The 20,865-nt window shown below is 48.1% G+C and overlaps 2 protein-coding genes and 8 non-coding genes across 10 annotated transcripts; all 10 read left to right on the top strand.

Moving 5' to 3' along the window:
- Positions 1-5: 5 nt before the first annotated feature.
- LOC146208802 (uncharacterized) lies at positions 6-5,787 on the top strand. The gene is made up of 2 exons (XM_084579354.1): positions 6-854; positions 5,735-5,787. Exons 1-2 carry the CDS (start codon positions 50-52, stop codon positions 5,785-5,787), a joined length of 858 nt encoding a protein of 285 aa, XP_084435480.1. The 5' UTR covers positions 6-49.
- TRNAS-GCU (transfer RNA serine (anticodon GCU)) lies at positions 5,144-5,225 on the top strand. The gene has a single exon. It is a non-coding gene; the product is annotated as a tRNA-Ser (tRNA).
- TRNAS-GCU (transfer RNA serine (anticodon GCU)) lies at positions 5,308-5,389 on the top strand. Its single transcript has one exon. It is a non-coding gene; the product is annotated as a tRNA-Ser (tRNA).
- TRNAS-GCU (transfer RNA serine (anticodon GCU)) lies at positions 5,472-5,553 on the top strand. The gene has a single exon. It is a non-coding gene; the product is annotated as a tRNA-Ser (tRNA).
- Positions 5,626-5,707, top strand: TRNAS-GCU (transfer RNA serine (anticodon GCU)). The gene has a single exon. It is a non-coding gene; the product is annotated as a tRNA-Ser (tRNA).
- A 3-nt stretch (positions 5,788-5,790) lies between the features above and the next one.
- TRNAS-GCU (transfer RNA serine (anticodon GCU)) lies at positions 5,791-5,872 on the top strand. The gene has a single exon. It is a non-coding gene; the product is annotated as a tRNA-Ser (tRNA).
- An 82-nt stretch (positions 5,873-5,954) lies between these two features.
- Positions 5,955-6,036, top strand: TRNAS-GCU (transfer RNA serine (anticodon GCU)). The gene has a single exon. It is a non-coding gene; the product is annotated as a tRNA-Ser (tRNA).
- Positions 6,037-6,183: 147 nt separating this feature from the next.
- On the top strand, positions 6,184-8,660 carry LOC146208799 (uncharacterized). The gene has a single exon (XM_084596117.1). It carries the CDS (start codon positions 6,198-6,200, stop codon positions 7,377-7,379), a length of 1,182 nt encoding a protein of 393 aa, XP_084452243.1. The 5' UTR covers positions 6,184-6,197; the 3' UTR covers positions 7,380-8,660.
- Positions 8,661-10,967: 2,307 nt separating this feature from the next.
- On the top strand, positions 10,968-11,049 carry TRNAS-GCU (transfer RNA serine (anticodon GCU)). Its single transcript has one exon. It is a non-coding gene; the product is annotated as a tRNA-Ser (tRNA).
- Positions 11,050-16,517: 5,468 nt separating this feature from the next.
- Positions 16,518-16,599, top strand: TRNAS-GCU (transfer RNA serine (anticodon GCU)). The gene has a single exon. It is a non-coding gene; the product is annotated as a tRNA-Ser (tRNA).
- The last annotated feature ends 4,266 nt before the right edge of the window (positions 16,600-20,865 follow it).

Here is a 20,865-nt window from a genome sequence, read left to right as displayed (position 1 = left end):
CTAGCTCAGTTGGATTCTGCTTCCGGCCACGCCAGTGAACGGACGCAGGATGCAGGGCTCCTCAGGAGCGGCTTCAGCGGCCATGTCAGGCCACGGTAACAGGACTGCTGAACAGGACAACAATTACCAGGTCGTTTTGCCGGCACTTCCAACAGGTCGGTTTGTTTTGAATACCGTTTTTTTGCACGCCGATATCAGGGCCCGCCCGTACCGGGTGGAAGATTTCCGGGATGCTTTAGCACAACACTCGCTAATCCCCGATGTTATCGCTATTGGGGCGTATCGGATGAGCCACGTTTGGGCCGTCACTCTCAAGGATACTCAAGCCGTCAACAAGATTGTCAGTGTAGGTGAGCTGTCTGTGAAAAACGGTCGCTGCTTGGTGATTGACCCGGCGAACCAGGACGTGCGACTCAAACTTCACTGGCTACTTCACAACGTGCCAGATGAAGATGTTTGTGCTGCATTTGCGCCGTACGGAAAGGTGTCAGACGTTTCCCGGGAGCGCTGGCGTGTTAAAGGTATGCTGGAAAAGGGCTCTACAACTAGACTCGTCACGCTGAAGCTGAAAGCTGGCATGAAGCTCGACGACCTGCCGCATCAGCTGAATGTTAGCGGTGAGCTCGCGCTCGTCATTGTGCCAGGCAGACCCCCGTTGTGCCTACGCTGCCGGAGTACGGGTCACATCCGCAAAGAGTGCCGGGTTCCTCGCTGCGGAACCTGCCGACGGTTCGGGCATGAAGACAACCAGTGTGCACGAACCTACGCTAGCATTGCCGGACCTGGGACCAGCGAAGACTCGTCCGAGTTAATTATGGACGAGGCGGATGCGGAGGAGGCTGCTGACATTAGAGGTCAGTCAACGAAACAGGACGCGCCTTCCATGACGGTTTTAACAAAGGATAAGGTGACGGTCTCAAATGAAAAGAATGAACCTCGGCATGTCTTGAACGCTCCATCCCAGGACCATGAGAGCGAGTCAAAGGAAGGGTCAGAAGACTTAACCAAATTTTCTGACGCTGAGGATCATCTCAGTACTGAGCCTTCCTGCACTGATGCCATGGAGGTTGGGCCGGAGACAGCAGCCTTAATTGCCGCGAAACGTCCGCATGAGGAAAGCGTCGAGGAGACTCAGCTGCCAGGCAGTGTTTGTGGTGAGCCGCCGCCGAAAACTTCTGGCATCCGAAGAGCCACGTTAAGACCGAAGCCGAACTTCTCGGCCGACACGCGGCAGGCGGGGAAACCGCCTCCGTAGTTTTTCTGGTGACCTGAACGATTTGTGGGTCGGCTGCCTACCGACCAGCGTCACGAACCTTCTACAACCAAGTGGTGCGTGTGTTAGCAAAAATGAAACAATGGGCTTGGACTTCGTTTGAATGCATCCCGACATTCTGCTGGCAGGACATTACATGCATGCATACGCCGCTCTTTGTCAGAAGCGGAGGCCACGCAACCATGAAGGTAGGCACCATGCCGGTACTGGCCTCTCTCTAGTACATGACTCTCAAGCTTAATTCGCCGTTACACGTAGCTACTTTGAATGTCAGAGGACTGGGAGCGAGAAGGCGACAATGCCAGCTCAGTCGCCTCCTTGTGGATAATGATATAGATATAGCAGCTGTGCAAGAGTCAAAGATTGAGAGCCAAGAAAGCACTGACCGTATGGTGGCTTCTTTTCAAACAAACTTTTATGTGTGTTTATGCCATTCTGTTGGTGTATCGGGTGGATGCCTTTTATTTATACGTAACACGCTGGGAGTAAGCGTAGAGTCCGTTTTTGCCTGTCCAAGTGGTGGGCTTTTGGTTACCGATTTTACCTACTCTAATTTATGCTGGCGTGTTGTGTGTGCGTATGCTCCCAATTCAGGGCGTGAGCGTGAATTGTTTTTTCAGTCTATTGAGTTGTGGTTGAAGGTCGACAAAATCTTGCTTGTAATTGGTGACTACAACTGTGTGTGCGCAGCTGTGGACCGAGCGGCCAAGTGTAAACCTCGAAGAGACAGAAGCTCCGTGCTGTTGAATGCACTTGTGCATGAGTATAGCCTTGAAGATGTTGGTAGTGTGTTCTCCACTGGAAACCAGCCAGAGGTCACGCACTTTCAGCGAGATAGCCATGCCAGATTGGACAGGGTGTATGCCTCGGTAGATCTTGTTTCCCTATGTACTGCATATGAGGTCAAACCTGTGTCTTTCAGCGATCATTGTCTCGTGAGTGCAGTGTTTGGTCGCAAAGGAAAGAAATCGCGCTTTAACTGGTACCTATGGAAACTGAATGCCAAACTTCTTGCCGATGAAGAGTTCCTTACTGAAGTTAAGACAGAGTTTGAAAATCGTCTTGCTATGCGACCAGTAAGTTGTGCAGCGGAATGGGACAGCTTCAAAGAGTGGGTCAAATTTAAAGCAATAGAAAAGAGTAGTAAGGTGCGATACAAAGAGAAAGAAAAAGAACTAAATGAACAACTTGCTCTTTTTGTGAGCATGGAAAGAACTGTGCCAGGGCATTTCGCCAGTAAAATACGAGAGCTTTAAAGTGAGCTGGAAACAATCGACAGCGAAAGATACACAGCGGCTGTCATACGTGCAAGGGCTGAAAAACTTTGGGCTGGAGAAGTGCCGACAAAACGAGCCCTAGCAGACGAGAAAAGATACGCCTGCCAGAAAGAAATTAGGAGTATAAGGTATGGCGGCCATATCACAGAAAATGCTAAAGATATTCAGCATGCGTTAGCAGAGCACTTCGAAGAACTGCTTAGCGCTAAGCTTGAGACTGTAGGCAGCTTTCAAACAGACTTTCTAAGACTGATGCCTGCACTGGATGACGAAAGTAAAGCGCGCCTAGAAACACCGATAACGTTACAGGAGATAGAATCTGCAATAGATGACCTGTCACCTGGGAAAGCCCCTGGGCCCGATGGTCTGAGCGCTGTCTTCTTTAAAACGTTTCAGCACTATGCGGCTCAGTTTATGCTCGATGTAATCACTGAAGCTTACGAACGTAATGCTGTTCCATTGTCTTTCTCTACATCGCACATTGCTCTAATACCCAAGACAGAGGATCCGGAGAAACGACAGTTGGTGGAGTCATATCGACCGATAAGCCTCACCAATGTTGACTACAAGGTGTACATGAAGGTTTTAGCAAAAAGACTGCAAAGCGTAATAAAGGAATTGGTTGGGTCTCATCAAACGGGCGGCATCAAGGGTCGATCCATTGCCACGAATATACATGTCGCAAGAACCGTACTAGAATGTGTTGATGCACTCGGTGGTCAGATAGCCATGATGCAGTTAGATTTGGCGAAAGCCTTTGACCGTGTTTCCCACGAAATTCTTTTTTCCATTTTGGAGCATTCTAACCTTGGAAAAGTCATAGTGGAGGGTGTTAAAATGGCTTACGCGAACTGCACGACCCGTATTATAGTGAATGGTGAACTGACTGACAGCATCGCAGTAGGTTCATCGGTAAGGCAGGGCTGCCCGCTCTCACCCCTGCTTTTTGCACTGTATTTAGAGCCACATTGCTTGGCTATCATTGATAGCGATCGCATTTTAGGGTTCAAGCTGCAATCAGCACACGTGAAAATGCTAGCATATGCTGATGACATAGCAGTGTTTTGTGCAACTAGAAAGAGCATCTGTGAAGTTACGGGTGTCGTCCAAACATTTTGTGATCAAACCGGATGCAAGATCAATTGGGAGAAAAGCTCTGGGTTTTGGCACGGTGATTGGGACGTGACACATGATTTCTTCTGTAAGCTGCGATGGTCTGCTCTCCCAACGCGATATCTAGGCGTGCCTTTAGATTGTTATCGAGATCCCAACGTGCACTGGATGGAAGAAACATCCAGAGCGAAAGAAAAAGCGGATTCGTGGCAAGGAAGGCAACTCTCAATGTTTTCGCGCGCTTCTATTTGCAATGTTTTTTTTTTATTTCCAGGTTGTGGTACCTCATGAATGTGTTGTGTGTCTCACGAACCTCAATTCAGAAAATGCACCGCGTTTTTGCTGTTTTTATTTGGGCATCCACATGGGAAAAAACCGCCTGGACGAATTTGTTTATTTCTGTTAAAAGGGGCGGGCTTGGCCTTGTCCATTTGTTCTTGGGTCAAGTGGTTTCGCGATTTATATTCCTGCGTGATCAAAAAGATATCTTTCTAAGAACTGTGATGCAAGTGCGATTGCAGAGGTTGCTCCCTGAATGGATAGTGTCATGTGAAAGCAAGCCTGGTACTGTGACTGGCTACCTGTGCGAGGTTGTTTTTTCGTGCAAGTTGCTGGAAGTGCGGTTTTCTTTTGATTACCTTTTCAATGTTCCAAAAAAAAAACTGTATAAAGATCTCATTGACGTGATGCTGCCGGTGCCTTTTTACCGGGCAATACACTGTGGAGGCCCAAGGCAGGACGTTTTGAAAAGAGTCAAGAAGATGCCCTTGAGGCCATCTGCTAAAACGTTCCTTTTCAAACTTCACTCTAATACGCTCCCTGTTAAAACCTGGCTGAATGAAAAAGGTATCTTCGTCCCATGGACAACAAATTGCCTGTTGTGCAAAAAACCGGAGACAATTGAACACGTCTTCTTACAGTGTTGGGATGCTGTCTTTCTATGGGACGTCCTCCAAAGGACAATTAAAAAGGAACTTCCCCTAACTCCGTACGGTATCAGATTCCTACCAGTGCAGAACGATGATGCACCTTATGATTTAATTATGCTTCTTGGCCTCCATAGTTTGTGGAAAACACGAATGCAGGTGCGTCACGCAGATATAAATACACGATCTGCGCGTGAAAGCTTCATTGAAAGTGCGGTGTATATACGCGAATCTTTCAGGATGCAGCAGGATCCACCACAATGGCAATGTCTATTTGATGAGTTGGTGAACCTGAAAAGATTTTAGCCGCGTACGCGTTAGCTCAAGTGTAGTTGACGTGTTTTATCATGTGTATTTTGTTTTTGTGTTTCACGGCAATAAAGAAAAAAAAAGTGGCCGAGAGGTTAAGGCGATGGACGGCTAATTCATTGGGCTCTGCCCGCGTTTGTTCGAATGCCATCCTCGTCGGAGGTTGTTTTGTCTTTTTTTTTTGCAAAGCCCTTCAGGAAGTCTGGCTCCTTCTGGCTGCCATCAACGGAATGCATGCGTATCCGGACGAGGTGGCCGAGAGGTTAAGGCGATGGACTGCTAATCCATTGGGCTCTGCCCGCGTGGGTTCGAATCCGATCCTCGTCGCAGGTTGTTTTGCCTTTGTTGCAAAGCCCTTCAGGAAGTCTGGCTGCTTCTGGCTGCCATCAACGGAATGCATGCGTATCCGGACGAGGTGGCCGAGAGGTTAAGGCGATGGACTGCTAATCCATTGAGCTCTGCCCGCGTGGGTTCGAATCCCATCCTCGTCGGAGGTTGTTTTGCCTTTTTTGCAAAGCCCTTCAGAACGTCTGGCTGCTTCTGGCTGCCATCAACAAAATGCATGCGTATCCGGACGAGGTGGCCGAGAGGTTAAGGCGATGGACTGCTAATCCATTGGGCTCTGCCCGCGTGGGTTCGAATCCCATCCTCGTCGTAGGTTGTTTTGCCTTTTTTGCAAAGCCCTTCAGAACGTCTGGCTGCCATCAACAAAATGCATGCGTATCCGGACGAGGTGGCCGAGAGGTTAAGGCGATGGACTGCTAATCCATTGGGTTCTGCCCGCGTGGGTTCGAATCCCATCCTCGTCGGAGGTTGTTTTGCCTTTTTTTGCAAAGCCCTTCAGAACGTCTGGCTGCTTCTGGCTGCCATATACAAAATGCATGCGTAGCCGGACGAGGTGGCCGAGAGGTTAAGGCGATGGACTGCTAATCCATTGGGCTCTGCCCGCGTGGGTTCGAATCCCATCCTCGTCGGAGGTTGTTTTGCCTTTTTTGCAAAGCCCTTCAGAACGTCTGGCTGCTTCTGGCTGCCATCAACAAAATGCATGCGTATCCGGACGAGGTGGCCGAGAGGTTAAGGCGATGAACTGCTAATCCATTGGGCTCTGCCCGCGTGGGTTCGAATCCCATCCTCGTCGGAGGTTGTTTTGTCTTTTTTGCTGAGCCCTTGTGGAAATATTTGTATATAGTATATCGGTGTTGTACTGAGTTGGTTGTCGGAGCCCGGCAATAAACAAAACAAAAAGACGAGGGGGCCGAGGCCATTCCACTTCCGGCCACCGAGCGTGACGGACGTATTATGACGAGCTCCGTTGGAGCGGCTACAGCGGCCATGTCGAGCCGCGGTGACAGGATTTTTGCATCAAGCGAAGAATACCAGGTCGTATTGCCTAGTTTGCCTACAGGACGATTCGTTCTAAACACTGTTTTCTTGCACGGAGACATCAGGGTCCGCCCATACCGGGTGGAAGATTTCCGGGATGCGCTCGCTCCCCTATCGCTCCTGCCGGAAGTTATCGCCCTCGGGGCGTACCGCATGAGCCACGTTTGGGCCGTAACCTTTAAGGACGACGTGGGCGTAAAGAAGATTGTGCAAATGGGTGAGCTGAAAGTGAAAGCTGCTCGATGCCTCGTGATTGACCCGGCGAACCGAGACATCCGAATGAAGCTACATTGGCTGCTGCCCAGCGTACCGGACGAGGACGTGCGGCTCGCTTTCGCGCCGTTCGGCAAAGTGACCGACATATCTAAGGAGCGGTGGCGCGCACAGGGTGTGGCGGATAAGGGTTCGACCACGAGGCTGGTGACGTTGAAGTTGAATGCCGGCGTGAAGCTGGACGACCTGCCCCACCAGGTGAACGTCGCTGGAGAGCTAGCCCTTGTGGTCGTTGCGGGCAGGGCTCCCCTCTGTCTGCGATGTCGAGGCACGGGCCACATTCGGCGCGACTGCCGCATTCCACGGTGCGGTTCCTGCCGTCGCTTCGGACATCACGAGAACCAGTGTTCTCGGACGTACGCCAGCGTCGCCGGGCCCGTGAGCAGCGTAGACGCTGTCGAACTGCTCATGGATGAAGCCGACGCGGAGGAGGCATCGAGAGCGGCTACAGTATCGTCGCTGCAAGAGACCACGGTGGGCACCCCACAGACCGAACAACCGGATTGTCAACCTGTCGCAGGCGCAACGCCCGAGAAGTCTTCCCCAGAGTCTGCATCGGCCGTCGCCGTCGTGCCGAATGGTGCGGCTGTGACATTATCTGACTCTGGGGTTAGCGACACCCAGCCCATGGACGCTGTCGGTACAGCGGTCAGCCAAACGGTCGGAAAACGGCCGCACGAGAAACTCGCTCCGAATGTGCCCCAACTTGGTGCCAGTGGCGGAGACGAGCCGCCGACTAAAACATCAGGTATGAGGCGTTCGACCTTGAAGCCGCGTCCGAACATTCCTGTAGAATCACGGCAGGCGGGTAAACCGCCTCCGTAGTTTTGTGTAGTTCATGCCATACAGAGGTGGCATGGGGTTCCGGGGTTTGTCGTTTATGTAGACACCATGAGATAGGGTCCTTTCCTTTCTTCGACATGGCAATCAACCTCCCTGAAAGCGCTACGTGTAGCTACAATAAACGTACGGGGCCTCGGAGCAAGAAGGCGACAGTGCCAGCTTAACCGCCTTTTCATTGAGAACGATCTGCACGTAGTAGCTGTTCAAGAAACCAAAATATATAGCCAAGAAGCGACAGATCGAATGGTGTCCGCTTTCAGACTGCATTTCGACGTTTGTGTGTGTCATTCAGTTGGTTCCTCTGGCGGCTGTGCCCTTTTCATACGTAACAATGTTGGTATAAATGTGCAGTCGCTGTTTTCGTGTCAAAGTGGCCGGCTCCTGATTGTTGATTTTTCACATTACGATGTAAACTTCAGAGTTATGTGTGTGTATGCACCTAATATAGCTTCCGAGAGAATAATGTTTTTTGAACGTTTCCAGACGTACCTAGATTGTGAAAAGGTCATAGTTTTGTTGGGGGATTTCAACTGTGTTTGTCGCGCTGAAGACCGTGTAAAATGCTTGACAGTGAAGGATAAGAGTGCGGAGATCCTGAATTCAGTTATTCACGGTCACAACTTGGAAGATGTTGGAAGTGTGTTTGCAAATGCTACTCAACTGCAATTCACTCATTTTCAAGGCAGTAGCCACGCACGACTTGATCGGTTGTATGTATCGCTCGAATTAGTGCCGCTGTGTACATCGTATGAGGTTAGACCAGTGTGCTTTAGTGATCACTGTCTAGTGATTGCAAACTTCGGCAGAAATCAAAGCAAAAACAGCTTTAATTGGGACCTATGGAAACTCAACACGAAATTGTTGGAGGACGAGGGTTATGTTAAGGACGTTGAGGAGGAGCTAAAAAAGTTGCTCGCAGAGCAGCCGATAAGTGTTGCCGTGGGCTGGGAAGAATTTAAACGGGCAGTTAAACTGAAGGCAATTGAAAAAAGTAGTAAACTGCGATTTGAACAGAAACAAAACGAAAAACACCTGAGTGAGCAACTAGAATTCCTTACTTGTATAGAATGCGCTCAACCAGGTACATTTTCCAAAGAAGTAAGGAGCATCAAGATACAGTTGGAAAGATTAGATACGGATAAGTACAGAGCGGCGGTTATTCCCGCACGGTCTGAGAAGCTGTGGGCCGCTGAAGCACCTACAAAGCGTGCTTTATCGGACGAAAAGCGATACGCGAGCCGTAAGGAAATACGGAAAATTCGAAGTGGGAATGATGTTTCGTCGGACGGCAGCGTTATAAAACATGTAATTGCCTGTCATTTCAAAGACCTACTTGGTCACCCGCGAAAAATGGTAGGGGATTTTGAAGCAGGGTTTTTGTCTTTAATGCCCAAGCTTGATGATGAAGAAAAGGAGCGACTTGAAATGCCAATTTGCGTCGAAGAAATAGAGGACGCAATAGACGCTCTGCCAGCTGGTAAAGCACCGGGCCCTGATGGATTAGGGGCGTCCTTTTATAAAATGTTTAAGCCAATGATAGCTCACCTCCTCCTGAAGGTTATCAATGAAGCTTATGAGCAAAACCGTGTTCCACTGTCCTTCAGAACTTCACATATCACACTGATTCCGAAAACTGAGGAGCCGGAAAAGCGTTTGTTGGTGGGGTCTTATCGCCCGATAAGCCTCACCAACGTTGATTATAAAATATTTATGAAAGTGTTGGCAAGACGATTGCAATGTGTGATAAGAAAGCTAGTTGGCACGCATCAGACTTGTGGCATAAAGGGACGGAGCATCGCCACGAACATTCACGTAGCGCGAAGCGTACTAGAATGTTGTGACGCACTTGGTGACCGTGTGGCAATGATCCAACTGGATCTCGCAAAAGCATTTGACCGGGTGTCGCACGATGTGCTATTTGCCATATTGGATCACTCCAATGTTGGTGATTTAATAACAGACGGCGTCAGAATGGCGTATGCCAACTGCACAACGCGAATTAAAGTGAACGGAGAACTGACCCAAAGCCTGCAAGTTCGGTCGTCAGTTAGGCAGGGCTGTCCCATGTCGCCCCTGTTGTTTGCACTCTACCTTGAGCCTCTTTGCTTGGCTATCCGAAATAATGCGAGCGTAACGGGCTTCAGGCTACAGTCAGCGCATGTTAAAATATTGGCCTATGCCGATGATATTGCGGTTTTCTGTTCAGATAAAGATAGCATCTGTGAAGCCACAAATGTAGTCCACAAATATTGTCAGTCTACAGGGGCGTTAATAAACTGGGAAAAGAGCTATGGCTTCTGGCATGGCAGTTGGGAAGACACTCCAAAGTACTACTCTCGACTGCAGTGGTCAACGATGCCTACAATGTATCTAGGTGTACCTCTCCAAGCATACCGGGACCCTGATTCGTATTGGAGAGATGAAACTAAACGCAAAAGAAAAGGCTGATGCGTGGCAAGGAAGGCAATTATCTGTATTTTCGCGGGCTACCGTGTGCAATTTATTTCTCACTGCAAAAATATGGTATGTCATGAATGTGCTGAGTGCCTCTCGGATCAGCATTCAAAAAATGCACCGTGTTTCGCCGTTTTTATTTGGGCATCGACGTGGGAAAGAACCAGTCGGACAAACTTGTTCCTGCCTGCAAAAAAAGGTGGGCTCGGCCTTGCACATTTGTTTTTGAGGCAAGTCGTCTCACGATTTATTTTTCTGCGAAATCAAAATGACATGTTCCTGCGCACAGTTGTGCAACTCCGACTGTGCAGACTCCTTCCAGGATATGTGGTATGCTCTTGTCATGCTATGGGTGGGGCTGTGAGAGGGTACCTACGCGAAGTGGTACTTGCATACGGGATGCTGCATGCGCGATTTTCGATGCAATACTTGAGTGATGTCACGCGGAAAAAATTGTACTCAGATTTATTGGATGCAATGATTCCGGTTCCACTTTACCGTTTGCCATTATGTGGAGGCCCAGGAGGAGATGTCTTGCACAGAGTGAAGGGAATGCCGGTGTTACCCTCGGTCAAATCCTTTTTCTTTAAACTTCATACTAACACGTTATCAGTAAAAACATGGCTTCATGAAAAAGGTCTTTTTGTACCCTGGACAACTAACTGTTACCTATGTAAGAAAGCTGAAACCATAGAACACGTATTCCTGCATTGTTGGGATCCCATCTTTTTCTGGGATGTGCTTCAAAGGACTTTGAAAAAAGAATTACCCCTAGATATGTACGGCATAAGATTCCTTCCGGTTTCACACACTGACAATAGTCCACTGGATACGATTATGCTCCTCGGCCTCCACAGCTTGTGGAAAACGCGCATGCAGTTCAACAATGCAGATGTTGATGTGCGTCCTGTGCGGGAACATTTTATAGAAAGTATTGTACGTTTGAGGGTAGTGTATCGAACACTCCCCGAACCACCAGAATGGATAGACCAGCTTAACAGCTTGGTAGAGATGAATAAATTTTAACGCGTCGTATCCGCTAAAGATTTGCCGATACGTTTTATCACTTTTGTATGTTGTGTACTGTGTGTCGAAGCCGGCAATAAAGAAAAAAAAAACGAGGTGGCCGAGAGGTTAAGGCGATGGACTGCTAATCCATTGGGCTCGGCCCGCGTGGGTTCGAATCCCATCCTCGTCGGAGGTTGTTTTGTCTTTTTTGCTGAGCCCTTGTGGAAATATTTGTATATAGTATATCGGTGTTGTACTGAGTTGGTTGTCGGAGCCCGGCAATAAAGAAAACAAAAAGACGAGGTGGCCGAGAGGTTAAGGCGATGGGATTCTGCTTCCGGCCACGCCAGTGAACGGACGCAGGATGCAGGGCTCCTCAGGAGCGGCTTCAGCGGCCATGTCAGGCCGCGGTAACAGGACTTCGGAACAGGACAATACTTACCAGTTTGTTTTGCTTGCACTGCCAACAGGTCGGTTTGTTTTGAATACCGTTTTTTTTTTTTGCATGCCGATATCAGGGCCCGCCCGTACCGGGTGGAAGATTTCCGGGATGCGTTAGCGCAGCACTCGCTAATCCCCGACGTTATCGCAATGAGGGCGTATCGGATGAGCCACGTCTGGGCCGTCACTCTCAAAGATACTGAAGCGGTGAACAAGATTGTAAGTGTAGGTGAGCTGTGTGTAAAAAACGGTCGCTGCTTGGTGATTGATCCGGCGAACCAGGACGTGCGACTCAAACTTCACTGGCTGCTACACAACGTGCCAGACGAGGACGTTCGTGCTGCATTTGCGCCGTACGGAAATGTGTCTGAGGTTTCCCGGGAGCGCTGGCGTGTTAAAGGTATGCTAGAAAAGGGCTCCACCACTAGACTCGTCACGCTGAAGCTGAAAGCTGGCTTGAAGCTCGACGACCTTCCGCATCAGTTGAATGTTAGCGGCGAGCTGGCGCTAGTGATTGTGCCAGGCAGACCCCCGTTGTGCCTACGCTGCCGGAGTACGGGTCACATCCGCAAAGAGTGCCGGGTTCCTCGCTGCGGAACCTGTCGACGGTTCGGGCATGAAGACAGCCAGTGTGCACGAACCTACGCTAGCATTGCCGGGCCTGGGACCAGCGAAGACTCGTCCGAGTTAATTATGGACGAGGCGGATGCGGAGGAGGCTGCTGACATTAGAGATCAGTCAACGAAACAGGACGCGCCTTCCATGACGGTTTTAAAGAAGAATAAGGTGACGGTCTCTAATGAACAGAATGAAACTCGGCATGTCTTGAACGTTCCATCCCAGGACCATGAAAGCGCGTCAAAGGAAAAGTCAGAAGACGTAATCAAATTTTCTGATGCTGAGGACCATCTCAGTACTGAGCCTTCCTGTACTGATGCCATGGAGGTTGGGCCGGAGACAGCAGCCTTAATTGCCGCGAAACGTCCGCACGAGGAAAGCGTCGAGGAGACTCAGCTGCCAGGCGGTGTTTGTGGTGAGCCGCCTCCGAAAACTGCGGGCATCCGAAGAGCAACTTTGCGACCGAAGCCGAACTTCTCGGCAGACACGCGGCAGGCGGGGAAACCGCCTCCGTAGTTTTGTGGTGTCCTGAACGATTTGTTGGTCGGCTGCCTACCGACCAGCGTCAGGAACATTCTGCAACCAAGAGGGGCGTGTGTGAAAAAAAAATGAAAGACGGTGCTTGGACTTCGTTTGAATGCAGCCCGATGTTCTGCTGGGAGGACATTACATGCACACATACGCCGCTGTTCTTCAGAAGCGGAGGCCACGCAACCATGAAGGTAGGCACCATGCTGGTACGGGCGTCTCTTTCTAATTCATGACTCTTAAGCTTAATTTGCCGTTACACGTAGCTACTTTGAACGTCAGAGGGCTGTGAGCGAGAAGGCGACAATGCCAGCTCAGTCGCCTCCTTTTGGATAATGATATAGATATAGCAGCTGTGCAAGAGTCAAAGATTGAGAGCCAAGAAAGCACTGACCGTACGGTGGCTTCTTTTCAAGCAAACTTTTACGTGTGTGTATGCCATTATGTTGGTGTATCGGGTGGATGCCTTTTATTTATACGTAACACGCTGGGAGTAAGCGTAGAGTCCGTTTTTGCCTGTCCAAGTGGTCGGCTTTTGGTTACTGATTTTACCTACTGTAATTTATGCTGGCGTGTTGTGTGTGTGTATGCTCCCAATTCAAAATGCGAACGTGAATCTTTTTTTGAGTCTATTGAATTGTGGCTGAAGACTGACAAAATCTTGCTTGTACTTGGTGACTACAACTGTGTGTGCTCAGCTGTGGACCGAGCGGCGAAGTGTAAACCTCGAACAGACAGAAGCTCCGACCTGTTGAATGCACTTGTGCATGAGTATGGCCTTGAGGATGTTGGCAGTGTGTTCTCCACTGGAAACCAGCCAGAGTTCACGCACTTTCAGCGAGAAAGCCATGCTAGATTGGACAGGGTGTATGCCTCGGTTGATCCTGTTTCCCTATGTACTGCATATGAGGTCAAGCCTGTGTCTTTCAGTGATCATTGTCTCGTGAGTGCAGTGTTTGGTAGGAAAGGAAAGAAGTCGCGCTTTAACTGGCACCTATGGAAACTGAATGCCAAACTTCTCGCCGATGAAGAGTTCCTTATGGAAGTTAAGACCGAGTTTGAAAATCGTCTTGCTATGCGACCAGTAAGTTTTGCAGCGGAATGGGACGGCTTCAAAGAGTGGGTCAAATTGAAATCCATAGAAAAGAGCAGTAAGGTGCGGCATAAAGAGAAAGAAAAAGAACTGAATGAACAACTCCAGTTTCTTTTGAGCATGGAAGGTTCAGTGCCAGGGCATTTCGCCAGTAAAATACGAGAGATAAAAAATGAGTTGGAAACAATCGACAGCAAAAGATACACAGCGGCTGTCATACGTGCAAGAGCTGAAAAACTTTGGGCTGGAGAAGTATCGACAAAACGAGCGCTAGCAGACGAGAAAAGATACGCCTGCCAGAAAGAAATAAGGAGTATAAGATATGCCGGCCATATCACTGAAGATGCTAAAGATATTCAGCGTGCGGTAACACAGCACTTCGAAGAACTGCTTAGCGCTAAGCTTGAGACTGTAGGCAGCTTTCGAACACATTTTCTAAGACTGATGCCTGCACTGGATGACGAAAGTAAAGCGCGCCTAGAAACACCGGTAACGTTGCAGGAGATACTATCTGGAATAGATGACCTGACACCTGGGAAGGCCCCTGGGCCGGATGGACTAAGCGCCGCATTCTTTAAAACTTTTCAGCAGTATACGGCTCAGTTTATGCTCTGTGTAATCACTGAAGCTTATGAACGTAATACTGTTCCATTGTATTTCTCTACATCGCACATTGTACTAATACCCAAGACAGATGATCCGGAGAAACGACAGTTGGTGGGGTCATATCGACCGATAAGCCTCACCAATGTTGACTATAAGGTGTACATGAAGGTTTTAGCAAAAAGACTGCAAAGCGTAATAAAAACTTTTTTTCCTGTTTTTTTTTTTCCGCTGTTCCCGTCTACTCGCTTGTCCTATGTTTGTTGCGCTGTGTATTAAAAAAAATTAAAAAAAAAAATAAAAAAAAAAATAAAAAAATAAAAAAAAATTTTATTACGCTTTGCAGTCTTTGAAGTGAAAAAAAAATGATGCACCAAATAGCTCAACTCGCAGTACCTTCGTAATAAAAACATTGGTTGGGCCTCATCAAACGTGCAGCATCAAGGGTCGATCCATTGCCACGAATATACATGTCGCAAGAACCGTATTAGAATGCGTTGATGCACTCGGTGGTCAGATAGCCATTATGCAATTAGATTTGGCGAAAGCCTTTGACCGTGTTTCTCACGAAATTCTTTTCTCCATTTTGGAGCATTCTAACCTTGGTGACGTCATAGTGGAGGGTGTTAAAATGGCTTATGCGAACTGCACGACCCGTATTATTGTGAATGGTGAACTGACTGACAGCATCGCAGTACGGTCATCAGTAAGGCAGGGCTGCCCGCTCTCACCCCTGCTTTTTGCACTGTATTTAGAGCCACTTTGCTTGGCTATCATTGATAGCGATCGCATTTTAGGATTCAAGCTGCAATCAGCACACGTGAAAATGCTAGCATACGCTGATGACATTGCAGTCTTTTGTACAACTAGAAAGAGCATCTGTGAAGTCACTGGTGTCGTCCAAACATTTTGTGATCAAACCGGATGCAAGATCAATTGGGAGAAAAGCTCTGGGTTTTGACACGGTGATTGGGACGTGACACCTGATTTCTTCTGTAAGCTGCGATGGTCTGCTCTCCCAACACGATATCTAGGCGTGCCTTTAGAATGTTATCAAGATCCCAACGTGCACTGGGTGGAAGAAACATCCAGAGTGAAAGAAAAAGCGGATGCGTGGCAAGGAAGGCAACTGTCAATGTTTTCGCGCGCTTCTATTTGCAATGTTTTCCTTATTTCGAGGCTGTGGTACCTCATAAATGTGTTGTGTATCTCACGAACCTCAATTCAGAAAATGCACCGCGTTTTTGCTGTTTTTATTTGGGCATCCACATGGGAAAAAAACGCCCGGACGAATTTGTTTATTTCTGTTAAAAGGGGCGGGCTTGGCCTTGCACATCTGTTCTTGCGTCAGGTGGTTTCGCGATTTATATTCCTACGTGATCAAAAAGATACCTTTCTAAGAACTGTGATGCAAGTGCGATTGCAGAGGCTGCTCCCTGAATGGATTGTGTCATGTGAAAACATGCCTGGTACTGTGACTGGCTACCTGCGCGAGGTTGTTTTTTCGTGCAAGTTGCTAGAAGTGCGGTTTTCTTTTGATTATCTTTCCAATGTTCCCAGAAAAAAACTGTATAAAGATCTCATTGACGTGATGCTGCCGGTGTCTTTTTACCGGGCATTACACTGTGGAGGCCCAGGGCAGGACGTTTTGAAAAGAGCTAAGAAGATGCCCGTGAGGCCATCAGCTAAAACGTTCCTTTTCAAACTTCACTCCAATACGCTCCCTGTTAAAACCTGGTTGAATGAAAAAGGTATCTTCGTCCCATGGACAACAAATTGCCTGTTGTGCAAAGAACCCGAAACAATTGAACACGTTTTCTTACAGTGTTGGGATGCTGTTTTTCTATGGGACGTCCTCCAAAGGACAATTAAAAAGGAACTTCCATTAACTCTTACGGTATAAGATTCCTACCAGTGCAGAACGATGATGCACCTTATGATTTAATTATGCTTCTTGGCCTCCATAGTTTGTGGAAAACACGAATGCAGGTGCGTCATGCAGATATAGCTACACGATCTGCGCGTGAAAACTTTATTGAAAGTGCTGTGTATATACGCGAAACTTTCAGGATGCAGCAGGATCCGCCACAATGGCATTCTCTGTTTGATGAGTTGGTGCAGTTGAAAACATTTTAGCCGCGTACGCGTTAGCTCAAGTGTAGTTGACGTGTTTTATCATGTGTATTTTTGGTATGTGTTTCATGGCAATAAAGAAAAAAAAAAGAGAGGTTAAGGCGATGGACTGCTAATCCATTGGGCTCTGCCCGCGTGGGTTCGAATCCCATCCTCGTCGGAGGTTGTTTTGTCTTTTTTGCAAAGCCCTTCAGAACGTCTAGCTGCTTCTGGCTGCCATCAACAAAATGCATGCGTATCCGGACGAGGTGGCCGAGAGGTTAAGGCGATGGACTGCTAATCCATTGGGCTCTGCCCGCGTGGGTTCGAATCCCATCCTCGTCGGAGGTTGTTTTGTCTTTTTTTGCAAAGCCCTTCAGAACGTCTGGCTGCTTCTGGCTGCCATCAACAAAATGCATGCGTATCCGGACGAGGTGGAGTCTACTTCCGCCCTCCGAGCGTGACGGATGTGTGTATCATGTGCTCCCAAGGAGCGGATTCAGCGGCCCAGCTGGGCCGTGGTATCAGGAGTACGGAAAGGCCTGCCAATGATTATGAACTGGTTCTGCCGCATCTGCCTACAGGTTCGAATGTTTTGCATACTGTTTTTTTGCATGGCGACATAAAAGCCAGGCCGTACCGGGTGGAGCACTTTCGAGACTCCCTCGCTCGTCTTTCACTTTTGCCGGAAGTGGTTGCCCTCGGGGCATATCAAATGAATCACGTATGGGCGGTAACGTTTAAAGGTGAAGAGGGGAAAGCGAAGATTTTGCAAGCCGAAGCTTTTGAAGTGAAAGAGCACCGATGCGTGGTCATTGACCCCTGCAACCAAGGCATCAAGCTAAAACTTTTCTGGCTGCTTCACGGTGTGCACGACGATGATGTGCGAGTGGTGTTGGCGGCTTATGGAAAAGTTACGGAAATTTCAAGAGACAAGTGGAGAGTGCAAGGGTGTGTCGACAAGGCTTCAACGACACGAACGGTCACGCTGAAGCTCAAAGTGGGCGTTACCATTGAGGACCTGCCGCATCAGCTTCAGGTCGCCGAGGACGTCGCACTCGTCCACGTCCCAGGCAGAGCCCCGCTTTGCCTCCGGTGCCGCGGGAAAGGTCATATACGGCGTGAGTGTCGTGTGCCGCGCTGCGGGCTGTGTCGTCGCTACGGCCATGACGAGTCCCAGTGTGTGCGCACGTATGCCAACGTTGCAGGCCCCGTGCCGAGTGAAGTGGCAGGCGAGCACTTGATGGACGCAGTGGACGCCGAGGAAGCGAGCAGTCCTCTGAGAAGACCCCTGCCCCTAAAGAACAATGTGAATCAGAATTGATAGTTCCGTTGTCGAATGTCGCTGGGACCGAGTCACCCACGAAAGAAAACGGCAATGCCAGTGCTGCAAGCCCAGCTTCGTCTAAGCAACACTGTGAGAAACAGGGAGACACTGAAGCTGAGATGTCAGCTGCTTCTACCTTGCCTGTGAAGCGTGTGCACGAAGACAGTGTCAACAACGGATCAACGCAAGGAGGAGCGGAAAACGGACAGCCTCCAGTGAAGGCGGCCCCCCTTCGCCGGTCGTCCTTCAAGCCAAGGCCAAACGTGCCTCCAGACCGGAGAACTGTGTCACCTGTGCCCCCGCCATAGCGGGGGTACCCTTTTCGGTCGAGACGTCGCAAGCCCGGTCCATGATCGGGAGGAGCGCTTGGAACAATGGACAGACTCGCCAAAACGGAAGAATGGTGAACCCATGCAACAGTTGAACCGCAATGCTGTCTTTCTGCAGAAGAGTTGTGAGTGAAATGTTTCGCGATTTATAATTTCTTGAGATGGCGACCAATTTATCCACTAGCTTGCGCGTAGCCACGCTAAATGTGAGAGGACTGTCAACGCGTCGGAGACAACAGCAGCTGAACCGCCTTCTGCCGGAAAATGAAATTGATGTGCTAGCAGTTCAAGAGAGCAAAATGGAAAGCGAACAACAAACAGATAAAATGGCTGAAATATATCGTTCTAGATATAGTGTATGCGTTTGTCATGCGGTTGGAAGATCGGGGGGATGTGTCATTTTCATTCGAAATTGCATAGAGTGCGTACAGTCTGTGTTCTCGTGTGAGAGTGGTCGGCTTTTGATATGTGATTTCAGTTTTTCTGGATTGGACTGGAGAGTGATCTGTGTTTATGCGCCTACTAGAACATCTGAGCGCGAAGAGTTTTTTCACTATATGAAATCCTTCCTAATACATGAGAGGCGTGTTCTCCGCTTGGAGACTTCAACTGTGTCTGTAGACCGGAAGATAGAACAACAGACCGTGTCCTTCGTGACAAGAGCGCAGAGTTACTTATTGACATTTTTAATGAAGCAGAGCTTGAAGATGCTGGCTGTATACTGACGCATGAAGGCCAAGCAATGTTCACGCACTTTCAAGGTAGCTGTCATGCAAGGTTGGACCCAATATATGTTCCTATTGATTGTGGGCCCTTGCGCTCGGAATATCAAACACTTCCCATGAGCTTTAGTGACCACTCCCTCGTAATGATTACTCTAGGCATGAAAAGTAAGGCAACAAAGTTCAATTGGGAGCTATGGAAATTTAATGAAAAGCTGCTGCTGGATGAAGAGTTTACCACTAAAGTGAAAGAATATATTACGCATATGTTGCAAAATGACTCTAATTTTATACAAGCATGGAAGCAGTTTAAGTGCGATATAAAGATAGCTGCTATTGACCGAGCATGCACTCTCCGACGTAAAGAAAGAGAACAAGAAAAAGAACTTCGAAGCACACTTGAATACATGCTTAGCATGGAGAGCGTTCAGCCTGGCTTGTTCGCCCAAGATATAAAAAAGTTAAAAACCAAACTTGAGGTGATAGACGAAGAGAAGTATCGCGGTGCGGTGATAAGGGCACGCAGCGAAAAATTGTAGCTCGGAGAGACGCCCACGAAAAGGGCACTTAGTGATGAAAAACGGTACGCAGTGTCAAAAGAGACAAAAGAAATCTGCTATCAGAACGTAGTTACCTCGGAAAAGAAAACGATTGAACGGGCGTTTGTAGAATTTTACAGGGAATTGTTTAGCCTCAAAACACCGAACATTGAACGCTTCAGAAAAGACTTTCTGTCGCTGATGCCAAGAGTGGAAGACGAAGTTGCGCAGACACTTGAAGCAAGTATTACTTCCGAGGAAATTGAGGCCGTTATCGGGGAATTAAATTCCAATAAGTCACCCGGACCAGATGGTCTTGGTGCTGCCATATACAAGGCCTTTCCAACAGAAATGGCTGTTTTACTGGAAAGAGTTATTAGTGAATACTACGAAAAGAACGTACCTCCTCCGTCTTTTCGAATGTCACACGTTGTACTAATCCCGAAAACAGATGACCCAGTTAAGCTTCAGTCTGTAGCGTCTTACCGTCCTATAAGTCTAACGAATGTTGACTATAAAATTTACATGAAAGTATTAGGGCGACGACTCCAAAGTGTAATTACTTCTCTTGTAGGCCCACATCAGACATGCGGTATAAAAAGGACCATTTTTACTAATATACACGCAGCAAGGAGTGTTCCCGAATGTTGTGACGCGATGCATGACCACGTAGCCATGATGAAATTAAACCTCCACAAAGCATTTGACAAAGTGGTACATGAAATTTTGTTCTCTGTTTTAGAGTATGTCAATGCTGGCTCCGTGATCACAAATGGCGTGAAAATGGTTTACGAGTGCTGTTCAGCGAGACTGGTCGTGAATAAGCATTTAACCGATCGTATACCTGTCCAGTCGTCAGTAAGGCAGGGCTGTCCTCTGTCTCCCCTTTTGTTTGCGCTTTATCTGGAGCCTTTCTGTTTAAGATTGCTTACAAGGCCAAACATACGCGGTTATAGATTTTTTCAAAGTGAAGTTCGGGTTTTGGCATACGCGGACGATATTGCGGTTTTTTGTACAGACCATGAGAGCGTGCAAGAAGTTGTAAAAGAAGCCACTGCTTTTTGCACTGCAAGTGGAAGTGAAATTAGTTGGGCAAAGTGTTTAGGATTTTGGCACGGAAACTGGCAATACGCGCCTGAACTGTTCTCCAGTATGCAATGGACAATGACGCCAGGAAATTACCTTGGTGTGCCACTAAAGCATTACCGTGAAAGTAAGGAATGTTGGGCCGGTGAAGTTGAGCAAGTGAAAACCCAAACAAACAAATGGGGAGGACATAACTTTTCTATGTTCGCAAGAGCTACCGTTTGCAATATGTTCCTAGTCGCAAAAATTTTTTACATGCTGCAAGTGTTATCTATGTCAAGAATCTCTGTTCAAAAACTGCATAGGGTATTTGCCACGTTTGTGTGGGCTTCAACATGGGAGCGTACCAGTAGATGTAATTTGTTTCATACGGTGCATAATGGTGGACTGGGATTGTCACATTTATACTTAAAGCAGATTGTAACCAGGTTCTTTTTTTTGCGCGAACAAAGCGATGTTTTTCTTAGAACGGTAAAACAAGTGCGATTGCGTGATTCACTGCCGGAATATGTAGTTTCGACTATGTCTACAGGGAAAATGGCTCTAAGTGCTTTTCTTCGCGATGTTGTCGCGTCCTTCCAAATAGTGAAGGCGAGATTTTCAAATGA

Source organism: Amblyomma maculatum, chromosome 1 (genome assembly GCF_055883805.1).
Source record: "Amblyomma maculatum isolate TAMU_Amacu chromosome 1, ASM5588380v1, whole genome shotgun sequence".
Taxonomy (NCBI): domain Eukaryota; kingdom Metazoa; phylum Arthropoda; class Arachnida; order Ixodida; family Ixodidae; genus Amblyomma; species Amblyomma maculatum.
Note: the sequence above shows the minus strand (reverse complement) of the source record. Positions and strands in the feature narration are given on the sequence as shown.